The sequence below is a fragment of the Echeneis naucrates genome, chromosome 21 (assembly GCF_900963305.1).
Source record: "Echeneis naucrates chromosome 21, fEcheNa1.1, whole genome shotgun sequence".
NCBI classification, from domain to species: domain Eukaryota; kingdom Metazoa; phylum Chordata; class Actinopteri; order Carangiformes; family Echeneidae; genus Echeneis; species Echeneis naucrates.
Window position 1 is genome coordinate 10364646 of NC_042531.1, and position 25699 is coordinate 10390344.

Sequence of the window (25699 nt, forward strand, 5' to 3'; positions counted from 1 at the left end):
GAGCCACAGCTAGAGGAAAGATGGAGTGAGTGGAAGGAGACAGGAATCCTCTTCAGCTTGGCTTAGCACTGATGCATTCACTGTCCATTACCCTCAGTCATCACTGTGTATTTGCCAAAAGATAATTATTTCCATGCTGAATCTCCCAGGTCTTTCCTTGATGTGGAAAATAATCTCAATGTCTTTTACCATAGAAGCACCAAAGTATGCATATATTGGACAACAGCACCAGAAGATGCAGACGGGAGCTATAACCTGTGCCCCCAAAGATAAGTGATTATCTGCAACCTCTTGCAATCAGCAGTAGAGTATCACTCATCAACATGTCATGTCAGCTTGTGATTACTGCACTCAACAGGGAACATTAGTCATTCTCTTCATCTTGATTGGCATCTTCACACGGCTGGTAAATCTGAGCTAAGAGGCTCTGCATATGACCTGCTCAAGCTAACTAACTAACCAGGAAACATACGGGGGTGGGCCGCCAGTAATTATGCAAGCCATTTGTCAAAGTCAAATTAAATCCCTCAAAAAGAGGCAACTTTTAAACCTTCCAAATGTACCTGGGACACCGGAGAAACAATTTCTCCACTGCTTTGGAGGAAAATCAAGCATACCAATTGAATCATTTTATGACCACACCTGATAGATACATTATAGAGCAAGTCAGTAAATATTTTCCAGCGAGGGTGTGATTTCTTGAATTCACATTTGGGAAATGTATATATTAGCACAATCTGTATATATATGTATATATATATATATATATATATATATATACACACATATATATTTTTGATGAAGGACATTAAGTTCTTTAATCTGTGTCAACAGAGCTGAACTTATTAAATGTCTTAATCATTGCAATACCATGAAAGAATGAAGGAAGATGGGAAGAGAAGTACAGATCTCTGAAGATGTCTGCCACGCTCAAAATTTAAATATCTCTAAATCGATGAAGGATCTGAAATGCTATCCTTCCACTTCAGATGACTAACAATCATCCTCAACAGCACAGAACTGTGCAACAATTTGGTCCTTCACCAAAGTGGCAAAGACAGGAGGTGCAATAATCTTCCACATGAGGGCAGCATTGCGTGTCTAAAACAGCTCCAAGCGCTTTCTCTGAGTGGAGTATCAGATCATGAGAGAAATTGAGAATATGTCTGATGTTTGTCGCCCACCAATCCAAATCACAAACCAAAATGATGTGGATAAAAATGACATATTAAACAATCATGAGGCCTCGATTCAGCATTCTCTATCTATTCATTCATTCATTCATTCATTCATCTTCTACTGCTTATCCGTTTTCTGGAGCCAATCACAGCTCATTCTGGGTGAGGGCGGGGTCACTCTGAACAGGCCGCCAGTCCATCACAGGGCCAACACACAGAGACAGACAGAGACCAACAACCACTCACACTCAGACCTGCAGACAATTTAGAGTCAACCCGTTAACCCAAACATGATGTCCTCGGACAGATGGAGGAAACCCACGCAGGCACAGGGTGAACATATAAACCTTATTGTTGTGGGGCAGCAATTATGCTGCCCTCTGTATTCACATCGCTTCTATAAATGATGATGCACATGGTGTAAAATGATGATGACGATCATGATGTTTATTATTTGGATTTGGATTCTGGAGTGATAATACACGACAGATGTTTTGATTATAATCCTTAATTACTATTACCACCATATTACCATTTATTTCTTCCTTTGTTCCTCAAGGAATATGGGACTCAAACACTTCCAATAGCAGTGCGGTGTGTATTTTTCATAATGCGGTGAACCTCCACTGAACAACAAGACCTAATGTCCTTTATTTTGTTCTTTTTTTCCTGTCCACCCCTCTCTCTGTTTCACACACACACACACACACACACACACACACACACACCTCCCAGCCTATATGACATTAGTCCCCAGCTCTCCCTTTGCTCACTCTCACCCTCCGTGCGCTTCTCTTGGCAGAAGCGCAGCAGCGCGCCACGCTCATCCGTCTCCCGGTGCGCACTGACTGAGGATCGATGTCAATGATGCCAAATCAGACCGAAAAGTAGTTAAATTACTGTCTTTTTCGTTTTCGTTTTGGATGCTGCAAGGCGGTGATTTCTCCCATAGTGCAGGCGAAGTGAGGCAGGCAATGGACAGAGTCAAGTCAGTGGTAGAGGCGCAGACAGGCGTTTTGATTTGAGGTGTTGGACACTGTAGACAACGTTAAATGAAAAAGAAAACATGGATTTGTCTGCGCAGAATGAGACATCCACTTCCCCTCCGTGCGTCGGAGCGCAGACAGACGTGCTGCAGAGTGGAGTGGGGAACGGGAGTTTGGAGACAAACCTCACCTGTGGAAACGCCTTCACACTCCTCAGACCCCGGCAGAGGCAGAGAGGTGAACCGACACACACACACTCTTAATCATTTATTACCAACAGGTTCAGTAATTACTTTTATTATTATTCACCATGAAGGTGCCATGTGAACTGATTTAACTGAGACTGAAAGGAAAGCTCAGTTCAGTTCAGTTACCCTAAAATCCCTGAATGCTGAAGGCCAGGCTGTACAGTCAGACATTATGCATTTTCAAAGTACGGTAAACAGATAATTTGTGGTTTCATTACTCTCAAAAACTAGCATGTGAAATATGATTACTTTTTAAAAAAAAGTTTATATAGCTAATGATTTGGGCAGTCCACTAAAATTGGTTTAGGATGTGAACGTGCTAACCTAATAATGTGTTATTGGGTAAACAGACACACACACACAGTCACTGTCACATAGTTGGAACCTAGAAAAAAAAAACACCTTAATACAGTGAGTACATGTTGGGAAAACAAGGACATTTTGGCCAGTCATGACTTTAAAGGACAGTTGTAAGATTTGCTTTGAGGGTTCGAGTTCGGTTGAGGATGACAGACTAAAGTGAAGATTAGGTGTTGAGCCAACACCATTTTGTTCTCAATAATTCTCTTTAACATCTGTCAATCCCAACTTTATCTGAATTTTCTGCCCATGTCAGTAATTTCAACCACTCAGAGAAAGGTCTGAATCATTCTGCTGAGCTAAATCAGTATTTTGCCAATTACAAACCCACCGAGGACACATCTGACAAGCACAGGTGTCTGCTAAGATTTACAGCAGCTCAGCTGGGGGCTTAATCAGTTTTTATGATGCACCATAAAATTATTTCACACATGCGCTCTGTCAGTCAGTCAAAGATGAACATTTCCTTCCAGTCAAGCTTTTCACTGTCTTTTCAGCATCTATTTTGATTTCCCACTGTGTCTTCTAAGTCGAGGACTTCACAACTGTTATTTAAAGCGATGAAATGAGGAAGCTTGACCCCCCTCATAGCTGCTGTCACCATCATCACTCAGTCCATCACTGCAGAAACCAATTGCTTCTGCATTCATCTTTTTTCCCCATTTATTTTTCCTGTCCATAATGCCGCTGCTTGGTGTTTGTGGAGGAGATTGAGTAATGTTGCATTCAAATCCCCCTTGCTCAGATTAAAATGTCATTATGTCAGGGAGGTCAGAGCCGGGGAGACTGTCTGTGACTGTCACATTTCACGTTTTTTCTCATCAGTGAAATAACAATTTTCAGAATTGTCAGAACATATCCGTTGCTGCTTCAAAGATGCCACTATCACAGAAAAAGTCAACTTTAAACATGATAAACATGATCTATGATGTTGTACGTGGCTCTGAAGGAGTTTTGTCCCCAGACGGATGTTTTGGTTCAACGATTTGGTTCGAACACACGTCATCATCCCTATTTTTATGCTAGAGCAGCTTATATTCCTTTTTAATGCTGCAAAACAACACCACTGCTTCAGTGACATATCATTAATCCAAACATTTCATAAATATGTCACTGCTGTACGAGGTTTACAGAATGGATACTGGCATTAACTCTGGGGACAAACCTCAGCGAATACACTGCAAAGTGAGACAAAACTCTGCCCAGATCGTTTCACTGGACATGTTCTCACGCTGACTGCAGCCCAGCTGTTGTATCTGATATGGAACATAAACCTTCAGACACAAAGTTTGATGTTAAATTTTCTTTAATATATGCCTGTCTCATCCTGTCTACTGAGCAACAATATATTTAAAGTGTCAATAAGAAGGTTAGGATTATATGGGGTTCTTCTTTGTTGCAGTGCAACTCATTTTAGGCTACAGAAGTGGGGGACCATTACTTTGCAGATCAGGAGGATGACTGAGACAAAAGGGAAGCCAATGGCATCCCTCTGTGTTCAATGCCTGAACACAAAGCACATTATTCCTGAAAAAAGACATTTAGACAAAAAAACCCGCCCTGCTTATTATCACCCCCCTCTCTGTTACCTCAGTGCTGCAGCTCGCTCCTGTTTGCATGTATTTTAAGATCCCCATCGCTCACACTCTCACATCTCACTCAACACCTCAGGACTCAGCTGCCTGTTGAGTCCTGAGGTGTTTAATGCGAACCACGGCGTTATGTATTCAGACTGCTGTGACTGTGGGCACAGTGGATTGCCTGCTGTAGTCTGTCAGCCAGTGGAAAGTGGTTTCATTCAGCGCCTCCATCAACTGTTGTGGGGTGTGCTTGGCTTAGTCACAAGGTTCAGATGACATTTACCATGCTGGATTAGCCACTAGCTTTGACATTTACAAAAACCTTGGCTTTACACAAGCAAAGCCCGCTTTTCTCTGATATGTGAAGCCACACACAATAACACACTGCATATGTATTAGACTGTGTGATCCCTATTCACAGAAGGTCTGATATATTCACTGAAAGGAATAAATATTCATGACAGGAATATGAACTTCATTATTAATTCATCCAATATTTCAGCGCATATGTTATAATAGCCTCTGCCAACCCAACTCTTAACTTTTTGATTGGATCGGTTTAATGTTATTGTTGGAAAGGAATCTGCATCCAACTCTGGATTCACAGTAAAATATGATGAAGTGGATATTGGAAATATTTTAGTGGATATTGACTTTGCGTAGTTGAGATAGCTGAGCACACATGCATATGGCTCCAAAAGTATGAGATCACTTCACTTGAATGGGAAATTGTGTACAAGAGTAGGGCGGTAGAGTGTTGATATCACAGACTCCAGCTATGTGATGTAATCAACTGCAGATACATAACTTAGATAGTGTATACATGTAATAGATACCAAAATATTAAGCAGTGATTTTTTTTTTTTTTTTTTTCAGATAATTACAAAGCAGAAAACTTTGGAAGTTGCAGTTACTTCTTCCAACAACCTGCTCAGCAGCTCTCAGTGCCGCTAACAGAGTGGACTGTGTTCCAGAGCCAATGGTCAAACATGGATGATGTGCAATGCATACAGATTTATGAAGTGTCAAGCCACAACTGCTGCGCTACAGGCCCTCCCTTCTCTCATCTGGCTTTTGGAACTGAAAATAGCACTCTTTATAATGAATGGAGTTGCATAATAACGAACTTTGCCAAATGGTCAGTGTTGATTTCTGTAATGATCTAATCTTACATATGAGGTAGTAATGGTCAGCAGTAGCTGCAGGTTTTAATTAAGCTTGCATTCAGCCTCTAGTTTAATTGCAGTCTGGTTCAGGGATGTGAACAGGCAGATAAAGTAGGATCACGCAGGCAGACGGAAACTAAAGCAGAAGGGACTTTTGAAAATTTCCTTGCGGGTTGCCCATCTACCAGCTGCTCAGCCACTGATACCATGAACCTCATCAGAGTTTAAAGGGAAAGTTTGGCTAATTCTTCTTTGTGAGTCAGATGAGAAGATTGTTTCTCTCCTGTTTGCACACAAATTATATTATCAGTAACCAATTAGCATAGCTTAGCATAAAGCTGTACAAAACCAGTGTGTTAAAACAATTTGTCATTTTCCTGTTCAGTGCTGCATAAAAAGTTTGGAAACGTGACTTCACAGTGAAGGAAATCAACATTGTGTACATATCTAAGAAAGGCTCCCATCTTCTCATCTAAATGTAGACAAGAAAGCACATGAGTATTTTCAACAAGATGATGAACTTCCTCTCCACCATTCCCTGTGAGCTGGAAAATATCTTTTGACCTCTAAAATTTTTTAAATTACATTCTACTCCTGATAGAAAATCTGAGGAGAAACATTTTTATTCTCTTACAAGTATTTTGGTATTTGAATGGCACACTTACCAAATTCTGTGAGCATACAAAACAAATGCGGTAAGGTTTAGTGACTTACAGTGGTTTTAATAACCTGAATATTTTTAAAGTAATCCCACTGTTGCATTTGGGAAATCAAAAGCTCATTAGAAGCTTATTTCTCTTTCATTAGCTTTGCAGTTATACTTCAAATTTTTCTCTGACTAAACAGATATTCTGTTTCAGCTACCCAACACAATTGTTCTTTCACATGACAGCAATATTGTTGTGTTTATCATTATTGTTAGTGACTAGTAGATGAATAAAGGGGAGTACTTAGCAGCTAAAGAAACAAATATTTTAATAGGTAGTTGGTGTAGCCTAAACGCAAAGCTAAAAGAGAGTGACTAGTGGACTTCCATTTGTCAAGCAACCAGAAGCATAACGCCAAATGATGCTTGGATGTGTAAATATGCCATTACTTTCAAAAATGTTCATTGTACGAATGAAAGGGTTTGATGATATGCCATTGCCGCTATTGTGCTGAAATCCCACAACAGAAACTTTCTCCTTATGTTCACAAACACTATGAAAGCCTGTGGGGAAACCGTACACCGTCTCTGTGTATCATGCTGGTTGTACATCTCAGTCAGGAAGGAAACGTTCTGGTTACCGCTGGGGTGAAAGCCAGCAATACTCCTTCCAGGGTTTAAACTGTCTTGTTCAACACGGTAGAGCTTCGATTCCGTAGGAATCAGTCAAGTAAAGCTGCGGAGCAGAAGTCTACAGAGTGCAGTATAAATACTAATCTATCCCACATATTGGCCAATGAGTGCAGGTTAAGTACTAGCGAGGTGAGGTGATAAAGATGCGTGCTTCAGTGCTACATACGGGGTCATTAGTAGCTGTTTGAGGTTCCAGCCTGAAGGAAGGAAAAAATGGGCTGAGGGAGTTATCAGCATTTCCCACACAGCTGCCCGACATGAAGGAAGACTAAGTGGGTCAGATTAGGCAGAAGCTAACATATTTCACTTGGTGGGACAGCGGGAAAGTTTACGGGCTCTTCCATCATACCCCTCATTTGTGGCCACCTTTTAGTGACACCCATGCAGATGTATGTGCACCTTCATGCACACACAGGCACAGAATGAAAGAGTTAGCTGCTGACATTTATGAGCCTGGAGATGACACGCTGAAGCTCTGCCCCTAGAACAGTGCCAACCATACTGTATTAGAGGTTTCTGCTTTCTTTTCTTTTTTTTTTTTATTATCTGCATGGAAATGCGTAAGGCCAATGCTCAAGCCACATGTCAATGAATGGGAAGACTGCACCACAAGTGGCTGTGTAGAGAGAGAGAGAGGGGGATAGAAGAGACAGACTGGCTTACTGGCTTTTGCTGACCGTGCTGAGCCTAAATCCTTCACTAAGCCTGAAAGTGATACAAAAACATTTTCCAAGTGGCTGGGTCAAGGCAAGAGCATTAAATCAATTAGTTGACAAGCCGTCATCCTGCCTTCATCCATGGTCCGTGTCCTTTTAGAGGAACTAAATCCTCTGTTTGATGTTTTGCTTTCACTTCATGCTTGTCCTTGTGCACCAGAGTTTTAGTGCTTGACCAGAACCTGACACAGCTTTTTGAAAAAAGCAGATCAGTGGAGCTCAGATTATGTTGTGCACCACTAAGTTATCTGAGATAGCATAACCCAGTATAACAGTCAGATTCAGAATACATTAAATGAATATGACACTTGTTCGTTATTGTATTTCTGATGCAGAGCCAATGACACGTGATCGATACCTTTGTGTTAGCACCATGTTTTGCTGAATTAAAGAGGAATCTAATGAAGTTAAGCCCCTTCACTAAACTGATGATTTCCAGGAATGTATTGATCTACAGAAATCAACCATATAGTAATTATTTTAGCTTCTAGTCTAAACAAGCTTTTGTATAAACACATGAGAGCGATCGGTTGAAATGACGATGTAAAAGGGCCTCATCCCAGCTCACTCTGGGCAAAGGCGGGGTCACCTGGACAGGTCAACAGGCCGCCCCCTATCAGAAGCATGCAAACACAATTGTTAAAATAAGATTTTCTCTTTAGAAAAGGAATGAAAATCCAATGAGACCAGATTGGTTTGCAAGAAAGCAAAATAACTGTCTTAGTGATTTCTGGAAATAAAGTTATGAACAGTTGTGATAGACCTGCAACTGTCATCTAAATATGGAGTAAATGGCTCTGTAAATACATAAAAGACATCAACTACGGAGTTAGCAAGGCATGCCTATTGGTAATAAACACTTAATTTTACTAAATAGAACACGCATCCCTCTCTTGCTGTTTATTTTATCGGCTTATTAGATTAAATCATACCTGACTCTATTCCATCTTTTATACCTGTGCTTGTGGTTAAAGTTGGAAAGCTTAACAGTTCAGAGAACTTCAGGCCAATGGCAAAGCTCTAAATGTTGATTCAAAATATTTGAACACAACACTTTGTACTTGTAATTGCTGGGGGAACGAGATGGAGTTGAACTTAAGCTAAAGAAAGCAAACAAGACCACTCTTAACCCCCGACACCGACGGTTGCAAATCCACCTCAAACCGCTTCCATTCAGAATCTGTATTCATTCCCCCAATGCCAGCTCAAGCATTTATGTTTTTATACAATTCAGGCAGCAAGGGGTTAAATTGGGAAGCAAAAATTATGAGAAGGTGCCCAAAAGAAGAAATGTGGTGTGAAAAAAGTATATATTCCACCATCCCTCAGAGGAAAGATATCGGTACACTTTCAGTGAATTCAGGCTTGTGTGTGTTTGGTTGCACACCTTCCACCGTGTCAAAGAAGTCTGGCCTTCAGTGTGTGATGTGATTTATGGGCTGCAGATGCACATGGGCACCTCTAATCCCCAGAATACAAGCACAGCAGGTAACCCAATAAAGCGTGTTGTGTCTAAGCAGGGGGTTAGGTGGTGATAACGGAGGAAGATGATAACATGGGATTTATAGGGTATGAACCAAAGAAGCTGCTGATAGCCGAAGGAACTTGCAGATTTTGTGTTGCATGCTTTTATACTGTGCACTTCAAAGTGTTTTGTGTTGACAGAGGGTTCAGTGAGTTAATATGTTAATGTTGGTAGTTAAATTAGATTCAAAGAGGAACAGGTAATGGCTCTTAAGGACTCAGAGCTTGGAGAACATGGAGCTAATTAATACTAATTGGCTACAGTGGGCTGCAGGCTAAAAGCTGCTTCCTACTGATATGAAGTTTCATCACGGGTAGATGAAAACGTTGTCGGCCCAAGTGTCAGCGTTGACTTTCTGTTTGAAAATACAGTGAAAACCTCAATTATTTCCTTTGTACTTTATACGCTGTGCCATTTAGAGAACTTAAGAAAGGCCACTGGCAAAACTTAGCCTAGTCTACTTCCAGTGGACTTTGAGGCTCTGGGTTGATTTGGTTTCCAAAGGATAGATGCAAAGACTTTAAGAAACACAGAAGTCTGTGGAGACGTTTCTATGGAAGACGATTATGGCCACTGTGGGGAAAAAAGTGAGTTCTGACTTTTTTTTTCTCAGAATTCTGAGTTTAAAGTCAGAATTATCTGTCGGGAACCAACTTTGGTGGCGCGCTAGAGTGGAGGAGAGCCATGCCTGGACCGAAAACATCGGACCTCAGTGAGTTTTGCGTGTTCGAGGGGTCTCAGGGAAGCCACTTCATTCATGGAAGAGCAGAAGGTGAGTGAAGAAGAAATGTGTTGCTTTGATTATGGTGTCTGTGAAAAACGGAGAAAATTCTGAAAAAAAAGTCAGAACTCCTTTTTTTTTCCCCCACAGTGGCCCTAATCCTCTTCCGTACATTTCTCATGTTGCATTGAGTTTTAAATTCACAATGTGCTCAGTGCGCTGAAAGTTTCAGGGTGTGGGTTCCATGTGTGGTGCAATTGGAAGAGAAAAGTTTCGATCTTTATGATCTTTTCTTTATGAGTCTCTGTTACGTCCAACACCAAGATGAAGCATGTCAGCACCTTGGCAAGGCAGCAGCATATTGTGGTTTAGCAAGTCTACTGTTTTTAATGAAGGAATGTGTCACTTAGAAATCAATGTAGGAACTCTCAAAGCCTCACTGCTCATCTCCAGATGTCATGCTGGTCTCTGCTCTGTTATCTGTCTGCAGCTTCAGGCTGCTGGACAACTTACAAATTCCAAATTTGGACTCCTCCCTTTAAAGACAAAACCAGCACAATAAAAATGTTGTCATTCTACAAGATTACTCACCATTAAATACAAATATATGTGTAACTGTACACTGAACCGACCTTACACACATAAAAAGAATTCTGCTCAACACTGTTGGCTTCTTCTAGGATCAGTAAAGACTGAATGAATGTAGTGATTATGTGTAATAATGTTTCACTCTAACATCCCATCTCCTCCTGCCTTCTTCTCCTCTGTACCAGATGAGGACCACACGCTGCAGATCCTGCTCTATTCACTCATCTTCTTTCTGAGTGTTTTTGGCAACCTGCTGATCATCGTGGTGTTGACGGTCAATAAGCGCATGCGCACCGTGACCAACACCTTCCTGCTGTCGCTCGCCGTCAGTGACCTGATGATGGCTGTTTTCTGCATGCCCTTCACCCTCATCCCAAACATCCTCAAGAACTTCATCTTTGGAGCCGCCATGTGCAAGATAGTGTCTTACCTCATGGGTGAGAGATGAAGCAGCGGTAGGGCAAAGAGGGGAGATAGGGGTGAACAATAAAGGGTCATAAGTAAGGATGACAAAATTGGCTGTGAAAGCAGTGATGAGATTAACAATGAAGGATTTGTTTCTATATATTTGCCAACAAGTCTCTGGCTTGCTTTTTTTTTTATTTAGTATTGCTTCTATACAATAATACATGCTCAGTAGTTTACTATCGTAAGCAGTGAATTGAGGTGTCAGACCTTTTTCATTGAACTTAAATATTTCAGAAACAGGTTGTAAATAGGGAGTGATATCAAATACAGTCGTGGAGTCAACAGATTCATCAAATGCCACAAATGAACTCAGTTTTTACACAGCAGAGTTGAAGCTCCTTTGTGAAATGCATTGTTGAGGCCAGTTCAATCATTGATAACATGTAGAATAATCAATCATAAGGGGAGCGTAGGGAAAGGCGTCTGTTAGAGATTACTTTGATAGTGATATCCATTTAATGAAGTTGGCCTGTTTAGATTGTGTATAAGCTGTCTGAAGATGATAAACATCAGTTTCAGCATAATCTTAAATAACAGATTTGAGGTACACATGTGGGAAGAGCTGATATTAAAAACATCATAGAGCTCAGCTATACACATCTCATGTGCAATGATAATCGACCTTTAAATACCATCCATATCCAATTTAACTGAATTTCACACAGCTCAGAAATAGTTTGTATTCATTTGTGGTTGAACTTCCGGATTTCTGGTCAGCTACTGTTGACGGAGGGCAGAAGGATCTCTGTCAAAAAATGCAATTTCTAATTCATGGCGAAAGTGAATCGGTCCTTCTTCAATGCTATTGTTATTGGTTGGTAAATGTTATTGGTTTAAAATGTTCATCAAGAAATATAGTACAGAGGTAGAAGTACATAAATTATCAAATGTTAAACCATCCCTGTGTCCTGCTGCTCTCTTTATGTTGGCCAACCCCAGGTGGCATTGGGTGAAGGTGAGGTGCATAATGCACAGCTCACTGATAACCCAGCATAATAATTTACTTCAGATAGCAAAGTGACCATATCAGTATTGTTGGATGATTTAATTGGATGGATGAAGCTATAGCACCATTTTATTGTTGGCATATTTTACAAGTCATTCGATTTTGTAAATAAAAGTCAGATATTAAGAGTAATTGTAACTGCAGAAATTGCAGCACTTCCCATGATTTAATATGTACGGGGTTTCTCCACCTCTGACTTTTGAGATAATTCACATGGAAAGATTTAAAGAATCAATGAAATTAAATCAATGGAGGAAATACGGTATAGGGTTACAGTGATGCTTTTGTCTATTGGCTAATTTATTATAGGAGGAAGGCAAGACAAAAATGGAGAATGCAAAAAAACAAAACAACAAAATTGTCATTATTGAATCGATGGGAGCTTTAGAGACTGTTAAAATGTGTAAGAACATTGTGTTGCCACTGAAGTAAAACCTGGTTGACAATTAAAATGAAAATGTGGACTAAGGCTCACTCACAGCCAGTGTTAGCAGAGAACTGATAGGTACTTCAGAGAGGTCTGCTATTAACCTGCCCTCAGACAACATAGGGCCCCCCTGACTCACACACATGCACACGGTTTGTATTCTCCAAGTAAAGACTAATTTCCCGTCTTGTCCTGGCAGATCACATCAGTGGCCTAAGCCAACATTATTTCCTCTTCGACGGGGCCCAGATAACCGTCCCCACCTCTGAGCCTCGCATGGTTATTCATTTGAAAGCCCGTCTCCACACATCACCACATTTTGTTCTCAGTTGTCAGATATTGCGCACACACCGCCAATCACGTTTTCAGCAATAACTTCCCATTCTTCAAAGTAAAAAATATCTGATGACAGTTGATTTACTTACTGTATAATCCTCTTCGTTTTCCTTCAGGCATATCAGTGAGCATCTCCACCTTCAGCTTGGTTGCCATTGCCATTGAACGCTACAGCGCCATCTGCAACCCTCTGAAGTCCCGTGTGTGGCAGACCAGATCCCATGCCTGTCGGGTGATCGCTGCTACGTGGATGTTGGCCTTTGTCATCATGATTCCCTATCCGATCATCAGTCACCTGGAGTCCTTTCAGCGCCCTGACAACACCACAGCACACAAGTGCCGCCACAAGTGGCCGCTGGCCACGGCCGAGCAGACCTGGTGAGTGTTTGGGATTTAAACAGTTGCTTTCTCGTTATTGCATCCTATGTCATGATTTTACAGCTATGTTTGTGTTTACTGAACAGAAGCTGCAAACGCCAACTGTAAGATGTTGGCAGATTGAATTATCTTTCATACTACTACTATTTCCATCTGTTCTTGTCCGGCTCTCATTTCTTACCATTATGTAGCTAGATATACAGAAATAAACAGAGATGGCATCTTTAGCCAGTGTAATCGTGGAAGGACATAGGCAGAATATAAATCCTCGTTGATAAAGGTGCCATTGTATATGCGGATAGTATGGCCACTCTCAACAGGCTGACTTCTGATGATGAAGATTGCATTGACTGACTATTGAATTATTATTTTTTTGCATCAACAACCAAATTTAAGGTCACTTTGATTCCAGATTAGTGATATAATATAAGCAGAATGGAGAAATAGAACAAGTAAAATTAATCTGTAAAATAAAAAAATCTATATGAAACAGGATGTGTTATATGTGCGTTAAGTGTCTTGCAGTACATACAGATATGTATCAGGTTTTGCACAGTGATCCAGATTATTGCACCTTTGTTATTGCAGGATTATAGTCTGATGGACGCTAACAGGAATTTTTTCCTGCGACATTCAGTGGTGCAGCGAGGCCTGTGCTTGGCCAGCATGTCAAGGATAGCTGGAGGATTTAAGAATTAAGAAGCATGAAATTAACACAACAAAGTTTAGTGAGCACTTCCAGACCACACGTGTCCATGCATCATGAGGCCCCATGTTAAGGTTGTGACTGGATGCATTTCCTGTTTTAATGACAGCTTAACCTCTGTGATGGGAAACATGTTTCCTACTGTGACAGGTAAATTAATTCAATTTAAGGAAAGGTCTTTCATAAGTTGTGGTGCATGGGACATTTTGTGATGGGACAGATAACTCTCTGGTAGGATTGTAACTGTGACAGCAGAAATATGGAGTTGTGTTTCTTTTCTTGGCTGAGCTGCATCAGAAAGATTTCCAGAGTAATGCAGCCTTCAGAAAATGAAAGGTATTCTGTTTGGATTTAGATGAACTGAAAAATCTTTTACTTCCATGTTTGGCTCTGTAGACTTATAGCAGCTCTGACTTTCTGGGTACTGGCTGATTTCATGGAAAAGATGAAGCAGATGAAGAGAACAGATACATAACAATGTGTTTTTGTGTGGTTTTAGTTTAGTACAGGCTTTGTGGGTCATTTCAGCCAACCCTGTGTATACCTCTTTGTACTCGTGCACAGTTGACAATTGTTATGTTTTTTTGTGTGTGTGTTCATTATATGGCTTTGTGTTTGCTTCTATGACTCCAGCTGTGATTATTGTTGAAGCTCACATCTTACACCTTAGAAATACAGTCCATGCACGACTTTCCTTATGCACTGAGACATACACTGAGACTTCTCCCACTCTTGTTTCTGTTGCAGGTACATTCTGCTTCTACTTGCGCTCTTTTTAATCCCGGGGCTGGTGATGATCGTGGCTTATGGACTGATCTCCAGGGAACTTTATAGGGGCATCCAGTTTGAGATGGGCCACAAGAAAGACTCAGCTGGTATATTTCCTTATACAGTGAAAACATGATTTTAATAATGTTTTGATTGCAGTGTGATTAACTGTTGATTCAAAATGTGTCTCTGATAACTGTATAGGTAAGTAAACACATTTTAATTAAGGCCTTCCAGTCACCATCCAACCCAGACTAATGTTTTTATTGAGCATTTTTGCACTATTTGATTAAGAACTTCATTTTGATCACAAGAATTTCATTAGCGCCACAATCACTGTAATGTGTGCAGGTTAAGTCAAACATAATCTCTTGTGGACATGTGAGCATGAACATGGGAGGACAGTAGCATTCAGTGTGTTATCTGGTGCTCCATTAGAGGATGGAATTGGCTGGCAGCTGTTGGCCCCGACATCACCATCTGTTTGGTCTGAGAGAGAAAGAGGCTGTATAAAAAGGGCTTAAGAGAGGGGGCAAGGGGTAAAAAAACAAATAGCAAATCAGTCAAGAATAGATGCTGAACTTTTTAGAGATTTTAGAATTATTATTTAATAATCCAGAATTGGTGGTGTAAATTGTGTATCGCTACAGTACCCCATCCTGTTTGCATTTCTTTGCATTTCTTTGCATTTGGATTACTGCATTCAATATGCTTTGTCCTTTGCAAAATGAGAGCAGGTAAAATGAACATTACCAATAAACTGCTAATGAAAGGACTCAAAATAGAATTCACAAACAGGTGCATGTACCATCAAAATGGTGTTTCCTCGCTGGATGGGACATTTTTAACGCTAAAAACAGGTTAAAGCTAATACTTCACAACAGAATCAAAGGAGCAGGATGCGTGACGTAGAATCACAGAGCTCAGTTACTTCACCCATGTGCAGGCCCATTTTTACAGCAGCAGAAATGGAGCCTGAACAACATCTGTTAAGTTAAAGAAAAAAGTGGACAATCCAGAGACATTAGTCACATATCAGTATTCTATTACATAAAATAATCTTTCGCTTTGCTCCCGCATGTAGATGTGAAGAACGGCCTGACCTCCATCGTGTCCACTGGGAGTGATGACGGAGATGGTTGCTATGTTAACGTGGCCCAACGGCCACACTCGATGGAGATGACCAACATGGCTGCATCAGGCAGATCAATCAAGGTTGACCGGCCACGCAGCAACACATCTGAGGCCAAACTGGTGGCCAAGAAGAGAGTTATCCGTATGCTGGTGGTCATCGTCGTCCTCTTTTTTCTCTGCTGGATGCCGGTGTACTGTGCCAATACCTGGAGGGCTTTTGATGACAGCTCTGCCAAAAATGCCCTCTCAGGGGCCCCCATCGCTTTCATCCATTTGCTGTGCTACACCTCGGCCTGCGTCAACCCAATTATTTACTGCTTCATGAATACACGTTTCCGCATAGCTCTGCTCACCACGTTCTCATGCTGCGTTGCGCCTTGCCACCGCCGCCGCCGTGGCAGGCTGCAGGACAACGAGGAAGATGTTATGGCGACTGGAGCGTCCATGTCCAAGTTTAGTTACACTACAGTCAGCACCATGGGAACCTGTTGAGGCAGATGGATGCAGGAAACCAGGAGAGATAGTGTCTACAGCAACACAGCAACCCACATCTTTTGTCTTTAGGCCATCTCTGCACTCATAGTGCAAAGCGGAGTGAAAAAACAGGCCAACTAATGTAGCAGTGTAAAAACTTCATATATGACTGTGCCCAAGACTCAAAGTGCAAATACTACCATATTCAAAAAGCAAATGAAAAAAACAAACAACAAAAAAATATAGTAGGCAGTTATCTTTCATCACAGTGTACCGGGAGGCAAATTGTTTGCTTAGATGTTAATGTCAGGTCATGCGTGTGTACGTATTACTTGGTGAGCTGTTTATGTGTTAATGATGAGAAAACGGCAGCCTTGTGGACTAAGTGCCTGCTACTGAATGCTGTCTGCTGTTGATTTGCCTCACTCATTATGGGGCAGGGAAGTTCTAACCTGAGGGGGTTGGAAATAGAGTTTAAAGACACAAATGGTCTTCTAAACAAACTGAAGTCAGGTATTCCTTCCACATGGGAAAAAAGCAAATTGTCTGTTCTTCATGGCTACATTGTTCACAGAGAAAAAATTCTTCAGAGCTGAAACTGTCTCCAGTACATGGGAGATGTTGATGCATTGCGTTGTGGTTGTAAACTGTAATGCTAGCCATCTTTTTGGGGTTTAGTTGGCTAAACCAACTAGAACTAACCAACTTAGATGGCTCTTGCTGTACTGTATATGCTGTAGATCTTGCTTCTGTTGGGTCGTTGCAGCTGAACGCAGTAGAATTTGTGACAAAGGGGACAGGACGTTTGGAAATGACAACTTATTTTAGGTCCTCCCTGTATGAGACAGTAAATGAACACAATTAGAAACTAATATGTTTGTTTTTTTTAAAGAGATAATTTGATGGCCCTTACATAATTATATTCCTGATAGCATATTAGATACTCTGTTAACTCCCTTTAAAAAAAGAAAAGGATTTTTAATGATATATTGCAGTATTATAAAAGACGGATTATTTATTACATACCATAGAGTTGAATTGACAAACATGTTACAGTATTTTGGAATATTAATATAATACGAATAAAGTTCAATATCAGAAGATTATAGTTTAGAGCTGCACAGTGCAAAGACATCCCATCATAGATCCTTTCTATGTATGTGTGTCACCTCTTTCAAAACTTATGAACAGCGTGGCTTATGATTGTAACACTAGAGGCCTTAAGGGTAAACGCTTATTGGTGACGCTGTGTTTGGTGGAAAATCTGAATAATTATAAAAACATACCGAACAAGTAATTTGACTCATACCAACATTATTTAAAAGACCAATTTAAAACAAGACGTTTGTGAACGCGTTAATTATGCTTTGCAGCCGCCAGAATAGATAGTAAATGTGAAAAATGTGTTTTATTTCTTAATATATAGTGACCTGTATGACAATATCAAAGAGTTGTTTTCATCAACAGTAAGTTAACTGTGAACTTTAAAGTACGCTGGGAAACGTTTACTTAAGTATTAAGGCATTTTTTCAGTCGCTGGCTGTCCTCGTGTAGCTCACCTGCAGGCTACAGAATCACATCCATGTTTCTGAAGTATCTGTCTGTCAGCCTGACTCTGGCCCCACCACCCACCTCACATAACTCTATTATGACTTCAAACCTGCCTGGCTGAGAGGATGAGCATATTTCGCTGAGTGCACCAAAGCACAATGCTGTCACTCTGGCAACAAAGAGATGGACGAGCTGCAGTTGCGAGCGTGTTTTGGGTGATTCCCAATCAGCCTGCAGCTTCTGTGGTTTATTGTGTACACCGTTTCCGCTGTGTATAAAACATAAAACCATTTGATACATCAGTGCAGGACACAACAATAAGGCAGCTGAAAACTTAAATTGTGTTTTAGAAAGTTTGACAATTTTGGTGAGATACTTAAACTAGGAAAGTTATATCATACACATATACACAGTCATATAACCCTACACAAAGAAAGAGCTCTGCCATCCTTAAAACACAAGATACAGGCCTGTGTGAGAAAGGCTATGACCGTTAATATGCATTTACAGTAATACCAAAATTAGATCATGGTAAATAGACAAATGACCTGTCTGATCGCTTAGTTGTAACTGAAAAAGCCATTTGCTGTGGACGCTCTCCTGCAGTTAATATTAGAGAGAAGGTATGTCAGTGTGTGCCAGCAGCCTTTCCCAGATAGAGAATAAAAGCATGCAGTCTCTGTTCTTTATGAGTGAAACCTGTAAATATTTTTTTTTCTGTCCTGGTAAACTGTGAAAGTGTAATTTCCCTGTGGTGTCACAGAAGCCATTTGATGTTATGATGTGCCCCCCACCCCCCGACCCATACTGCCCCTGCAAACACACACATACACACAGGCACGGCACTCCTGCTGAAATGAATCATCACATGCACTTTTATCATCACAACCAATTACTGACAGATGAGTTGTTTTCCTTCTTCACAAAAGGAATACTGGCCATGAAAATGAAACTGTATTTATAGATACATTTGCAATGGATAGTTGTCTGTATTGCCATTCAGATACTACACTTATATGATATAGGTAAATGAAGTGCCAACCCTTCACAGCTCTCCAGAGAGCTTTTTCTTGCCTATTTTGGATCACTGTTTCAGTTTACTGGTCAACATCTCATGCCACACCAGGCTTCAGGAGTTGAAAGAGACCAAAAACAAAGCACCTTCATCGGGAAACAGGAAATAGCAATCTGAATAGTTGCTAGAGTCTCTCCAGCTGGATGTGTAAATAGGTAACAGTTTCATTACTTAGTTAGCTATAATGCCTATGACATGTCATTGTTGTTTTTTAAGCTTGTAGCATGAAAAGGTGAGAAATCAATTAACTACAGATATAATATGGGGTTTGAATGACCAATTGAAAAAGCAACATTCAGTGAATTGTAAAATCAAAGGTAGAAATACTGGAGACTGGACAGGCAGAAATGTCTCCACCACCACTGTGCACGATACTGACTGAGCACTTTCAGCAGCTCTTCTCACATGCACACACGAAATCTATCATGTCAACAAGACAATGAGGTGGTCTTTATGAAATGACAAACCCTCCTTCATTTTTTTGCTTATTGTATCCTTCCTGCTGGTGAACCAGCCCTCTTCCCCTCACAAAGACGACACAAAGCTGTTGCTGGATGTGCTTATTCATTTCTGTGCTTGCTTTCTCACCTCCTCCTCTTCTGACTTCCTGACAACAGCTCCTCCTACCTTCAACATTTTGTGCACCCACATCTGAGTGAGAAGTGCTACTTGTGGATGATACAGCCAGGACACCATTAACAGGAGTAGCAGGGGAAGTCTAGGAAATATGTGTTGACACTTTGAGTGGAGTCATCATTGTTTAAAGTGAGCAAAGCTGATAGTGAGAAACGAATTTGCACAACTAGGTAGTGTTATCAGGCATATGTGACAAATCCACTCAGCAAGAGCAAGACAAATGAAAATAAAAAAAGAGTTTGGTTAACTGAATACTAAGTCCTGCTTCTCCTGGCACTGAGAGATAGAACAGATTCCCTACTGAGTTCAAACTGCCGGAGCTGTAATTGATTCGTGTTACTTTCAGTCTGCTATTATATATCAGGTGTTTGACAATTACTGTAGTTTTAATAATTAATTACGGATATATTAAGGTACATTTATTTTCCTTTCCAATGACTGAATGAACCTGTTAGGAGGCCTCAGGGGGTAAAGTGCTGATTCCCTCACACTTGCAACGAGAAGCCTTCGTGAAAGAAATACTTATTCTTGCTTCTTGATATTAGGAATGTGGATCATAGGGGGTAAAGAAATGTCAGTGTGATCCACTCACTATGAGTGGATTTTCATTGCAAGATTGGAAAATTTGATGGAAAACTAATTTAATATTTTTCCACCGGCCAATCCTATTAATGGAGTAGATATCAACACAGAATCCTTGCTGAGTCAACGGAAAATGTAATCCAGTTGAACTTAATTGCCGCTCCATTTTTTACTATTGCAAAACGGTTTCAATAGGAGGTAGGAATGGCAAATATAAATTAAAATCACAAAGCTATAGAGCTGTAAAAGGCCAAAACGTGAACTAAGTAGACACCATCTCACAATGGAATCACATTAACTTTTACACCCGTCAGTATGTTGATGTGTCATCCTGGAAGTAGACCTATTCAGTGGTTTCTCCATTAATACAAGTGCTTAGTACCCAGCCTTTACTTTTTATCTTAATAACACATCCATAAAGTAGTGCTGCATTTCAGTCTGTAGACACATAAAGATTCACCTAAGTGACAAATTGCCTAATAGTTTTTACTACAAGTAGGTGTCTCCAGGACCACACTGCCGTGATGACAAAACACTTTGACAAACCTGCTGTCGTAATGTAAGACCTGTTTTTGTTGATCACGCTTCTATTGTGCAAATTCCCAACAAACTTAAACACATTTGGAATTAATCACAAGCTCTACAGTGAATTTGAGGACTTCAGCGCCCGTGGAGGTCTGAAGCTCCGGATAGTTGCCAGTTTTGCTAATTACTTGTAAACATTTGCTTATGAAATAGGAAGCTCATTTCTCCTACAACAAAGGCTTTATTGTTCCATGAAAGAACAAGGAAAAAGCACAGCCTTTTAGACCCGTTTCAAGCCTTTGAGTTGACAAGAAAAAACATAATTGGCAGTTTTTATTCACAACCACTGGCAGTTGCAGTGGGAGTTACATTTGAATGTAGTCTTTGGGGTTGTAATGTGATGAAGACGTATTAGTTATTGCAACCGTCATATCAGTCTGATGCAGGTGGACTGTAGAAATCATATTGTGGAACATAATGGTGAGGATTAAAGGCCCTTATCATTTCAAAGCTAAGCTTCTGAGTATTGTCTTATTAATGTTGTTGTTTGCTGTCTCTAGGGTGGATTTTGGATTAGTGCAGCCATCTTGTTCTGAATGTCAGCAACAATATGTGGAGACACAAAAGCCTTTTCCAGCAAGAGGCAAATATAAATGGTATCTGCACCATATCTTAGTGCATAAGTGCTTATCTGTGTTGTTGTGAATGTGAACGTATTATTCTGAATTGTACCAAAATCAGGTGTCAACAATACTACATGTAATATTTTCTTGTATATTTTATGAGTGACATTCTGTAAAAGAACATAGAGTAGTGTGGCATGTGTGTAAAGAGCTCGTTCAGGCTGAAGGTGGGAGTGGGATGAACAGGGGTGAAGGGTTACAGAAACAAACCGCATTTGGATTTACTTGAATGGTCACGGTTGAAAGGCCACCATTGCCTTAAGTGTGCTTTGATTGTACAGTATCTGTATGTCTGTGTGCACGTGCGTGTGTGTCCGTCGTACATTTACTGTGTAAATAAACGAGTCACTTTTGTTAGACGGCGGAGATAAAAGCATTTGGTAGCGTTGCTTTTCCATCCATAGAAAGGAATAAGAGTAATGGCAAGCTCAGGGGTGGCTTGGCATTGTTGCATGTCTGGGTAAATAGTGATGGAGCAGGGCTTTTCACGTCTAATTTACTTTCTGAGACAGCAAACACGATGAGAAAGTAACTTGTGAAAAATATTCAATGTGATCTTCTTGGCTGTCTTGACTCGTCTGTGCTGCTGTGATACTGTGAGGCCTTGGGTGTATTTTTTCTGCTCCAGTTTGTGCTTTCGATGGAGGAGGTACAACAGTGCAGATTCACTTCTGTTCTGCAGTGTTTGTTGTCACAGTCACTATTTATTGTTTGGGACTTGACAGGACTCCTGTCTATCTCCATTTATATATTCTATTTATGAAAGGGTGTTAGTTTGAATGTCAAAGAGGCCGAATCGTAATCTGGCTTATGTGATGTTGAGTGAATTTACAATTATCATCTTTGATAAACGTTTTGTGTGCTGCCCTCTATCTTTCTTACTCTTAACACACACACACACACAATGTGTATGTAAAACTGGGTGAATACACAGCTTTGTTTTAGCCTTTTATGTGTAATGTTACTTAATTCCAATAAAAAATCTTCAATAAATTGTACCACATGTCCTCATTTAGTCTTAATATAATTTACAGGGATCACAATAAGTGAATTTGTTGCTTTGTGCTGTATGTTTTTTTTTTTATTATTATTATTAATTTACTTTACAGAAAACAGAGGAGCAAAAGTTCAACTTCCCACATTCAGACCTCATCTAAGCAAGTCTCAGCTTCTCTGAGCACTTTAAGCTTTCGGCTTTAAGTGTATGACGATGCTGTAATGTGAGAAGGGAAAGAGCACGGGCGTTGCCGCTGACCTCTTTTCTTGCTTACATGGTTGTTTTACTTTGCGTGGGGTTAATGGAATCAAATGGAAATTAAATGTTGCCTTATAGGTACATCGCTCCTTCGTAGCTGCTCAAAACACCAGCAGCACGTAAAATGCAAATATATCAATATGATATACTTTAAAACAACCACTTAACCTTAATGGAGAATAAAACATACAAAAACCTCCACAAAAGCTGGTGATGTAAGGATTCTCTTTGTCCGACAGAGATTTGCTTATTTTGTGACTCTTGCTTGACCTTTAAAACTCAATTTAATGATATTTCTTGACAGCGGTTTAACTGTAATAAATAACACTGTGTAATAAGTGCATGCAGAGTATATTGTAGACGGTGAGGTTTAGTGTAATGGATTGCAATTGATTAAAGCAGAATTTGTTATCAATGCTGCGGTGCTGATGAGGACTGCTTGGGTAACTAATGAATGCACAAGCACTCATGCCCAAAATCAATGTGGAAGTGGAAAAACGTCGTCATTTTTAGCCGTGAATGCTGAAAACATTTATTATTAGTGCGATTTTTTTATTTGTTGTTTTGTTTTGTCCAACACACAGATACACAGATTGTCAGGCACAATTATGAAACGCCTGAAATGCAATCACCAAAAATAGCCATCAATTCCTGCTTTCAATCCTTTAACTACCACAAATTGTAGTCCAGGTAAGGAAGGTCAGGGAGGTCAACGAGGCTGTCGAAACACTCTCATCCACAGTGGGGATGTCTGTGTTGCACAGATATAGTCTACGCAGTAGTGTAAATTTAAGGTTGCCGTTGAGGTACTTGCTTCTTACATGCAGGTTAAATGGTGACTCGAAATTGCCTGTAGGCTTGAATGTGAGCATGAGTGATTATGTGTCAATATATCGGCACCGTAATAGACTGATGACATGGCATGCTCGGGTTGGCTCCAACCCTGCCATGATTCTAAGACAGCTAAGGCTTAATGAGAGGGTGGATAATATTGATCTTTGTAGCACATTGAAAATTTTTCTCTACAATAACATAGTTGCCACAATGCCTCCGAACACACAAAGCTTATTCGTGGGTAACAACAACAATGTGTGACAATTAGGAGCGGCGATGCACCTTGAGAAGTGGGATAATCACAAGCCACTCATCTAACACAGCCTCACAGACACAAAGGATCTGCATGTAACATTTACCGATAACGTTACAACTAGAGAAACAGTAGGCAAACTGAAAACAGCAAAAACCCTGACTGCACATACCTCAAAAAGAAGTTTACACTTCCTTTCTATCAGGGGAACAACAATGCTGCAGGGGTTAACCTATGAAGGGGTGCATACACAAAGAAGTCTAATTTAGCCTGTTCATTGAGGTATTTAAATATCCAGAGCTGTGTAATCAGGAAGCCTAAGGTGGCATCTCCCATACATGGAAGGTCACAGTCATCAGAACAGGAGTGATGTGAGGGGGAATTGAACAGCAATACATCGTATAAGAACAATGAATTGCAGTATTCATTTAACACGTCAGCAGTACGTGCAGAGTAGAATACTATACAGCGTGCCACTTGTAGCATTTCATTTACACAACTTGTTGAGCATAGAGAGAGAACATACACAGTTCTGTGTCTTATCAGCCCTGGTATAGATTTTATTTGGTATCCTGTAGCAACACACCCACACCAACACTGACCTGCACGGCGTTATTGATGGGCTGAATGAGATGTAAAAACTGGACTGCCAAGGTGAGGTTGATGAGCAATCGTGCATATCTATGGCGCAACATGGAACTTGAGTAGGTCATCGAATGTAATGAAAACGCCCTCTAACCTTCCCGGTCTTTGGCAGAAAGTGAAGGAGGTGGATATGGATTGGAAAGCAGGATGCATAGTAATTTATTTTATTTTGTTTTAAAAATGTCTGAGAGCTAATTCTCATTTACAAAGATTACCTGATACCAACAAATCGTATGATGCACCTTAGTGAAAAGAAATCTTGTCACTATGTTTCTGAGACATTGATGTGTATGCTGTTAGGTGTTACCTCCTCGAGGAAGGAAAGGTTTGATCGTTGCGAGCAGCATGGCAATGCTGGTTCGTCAGTTGGTCCGAAAATTTGATTCAAGCTGAAATGGCTCAACAACTATAGGACTGCTTGCTGTGAATTTGAAGTGTTTATTGTTCCCACACAATGAGTCCTGATCAGTTTTAGTGGTCCCCTAACTTTTTTTATCCATGCCATTCAATCAAAGTTTTTATCCGTCTGCTCTCAGTCTGTTGCTAACATTAACATTTCACTCAAAGCACTGCTGTGCGTGTTTGATTTATTTGTGATGGGCTAAGACTCCGTGTTCTCAGATAAATGCCAGTACTGTCATGTACAGAACCAACGGCAACCAACCAAGCAGTCAAAGAAAAGGCTTCAGGTGCTATTATTCCTGCTGTGAAGTGACATTTTAACTCTGTTGGGGGACATTTTGACGTAATGTTTTGATGTAAAACGAATTTTGTGCTTCCTCTTATTATCTACCTGACTGGCTTTTGGCTGAAAGAATATTGTTCATTGCATTATTATTAAAAGTGAAAACAGAAAATCCAAACAGGAAACAGTCACAAAGTCTCATCCAGCATGCAGGTAGTCATGCTGATGGAGAGACAATAAAAGGCAGGCAAAGAGAAAATGACATACCAAGCGAAATCACTTTTACACAGCAGCCTGCAGTTTAAAGAGGGAAGCACAATAAGACCTGGAGAACAAATGCCAAAAAAGAAATACAAGGCATTTGGGAGAGTCTTTCTTTCTATAGATGTGGTTTTGAATGGAACATTTCATCTTTCAATTTCAGTAGCTTAGCAACTATGTGTTTAAAAAAAATGGAAATGCCATTTGTTTGTCTCACTGCAATGGGCCACAAGTTTCTTGAAAGATTATTTGGCATCTTGGCAGCCACAGCAATGTCCACTACAGACAGACAGGCAGATATTTGACATTAATACCAGCATTCTTGAAATATTCAGTACATCTATTATTAGGTATTTTGACATCTGATGGACTCGGCTGGCACTAATTTGATTATGATTCAGATCACTAATGAATTTTGCTCATGCTTTCTCCTGAACCATGCAAAGACACTACTTAAGAATGAATCAGAGAGAAAAGGATATCGAGATCTTGGATGAAGTCAGTTGACTTAATTTTGAGGTATTTTGGGAATTTGTGTTGTTTCATCTGCCCTCAGTTGATGGACAGATGAGTGAGAAGATCAAACATTTTCAGAGAAGTTAGATGCAAT

The 25699-nt window shown here is 40.3% G+C and overlaps 1 protein-coding gene across 3 annotated transcripts; it reads left to right on the forward strand.

The window, feature by feature from the left end:
* The first annotated feature begins 1424 nt into the window (after window positions 1-1424).
* Window positions 1425-18348, forward strand: cckbrb (cholecystokinin B receptor b). Of its 3 annotated transcripts, XM_029530842.1 has the most exons (6): window positions 2271-2401; window positions 5229-5490; window positions 10593-10844; window positions 12761-13022; window positions 14476-14603; window positions 15581-18348. In XM_029530842.1, exons 3-6 carry the CDS (start codon window positions 10694-10696, stop codon window positions 16120-16122), a joined length of 1083 nt encoding a protein of 360 aa, XP_029386702.1. In that variant the 5' UTR covers window positions 2271-2401; window positions 5229-5490; window positions 10593-10693; the 3' UTR covers window positions 16123-18348. The 3 variants fall into 3 exon arrangements, with proteins under 3 accessions (XP_029386700.1, XP_029386702.1, XP_029386701.1); XM_029530840.1 differs by lacking the exon at window positions 5229-5490 and having other exon boundaries at window positions 1425-2401; XM_029530841.1 differs by lacking the exons at window positions 2271-2401; window positions 5229-5490 and adding an exon at window positions 9763-9870.
* Window positions 18349-25699: the final 7351 nt, after the last annotated feature.

Excerpts from the sequence above, each read along its gene's own strand:
- cckbrb (XM_029530840.1), top strand. The coding sequence starts at position 2,245 with ATGGATTTGTCTGCGCAGAATGAGACATCCACTTCCCCTCCGTGCGTC. Across the intron at positions 2,402-10,592 it reads ACCCCGGCAGAGGCAGAGAG|ATGAGGACCACACGCTGCAG; the intron begins GTGAACCGACAC and ends CCTCTGTACCAG. Across the intron at positions 14,604-15,580 it reads CCACAAGAAAGACTCAGCTG|ATGTGAAGAACGGCCTGACC; the intron begins GTATATTTCCTT and ends TCCCGCATGTAG.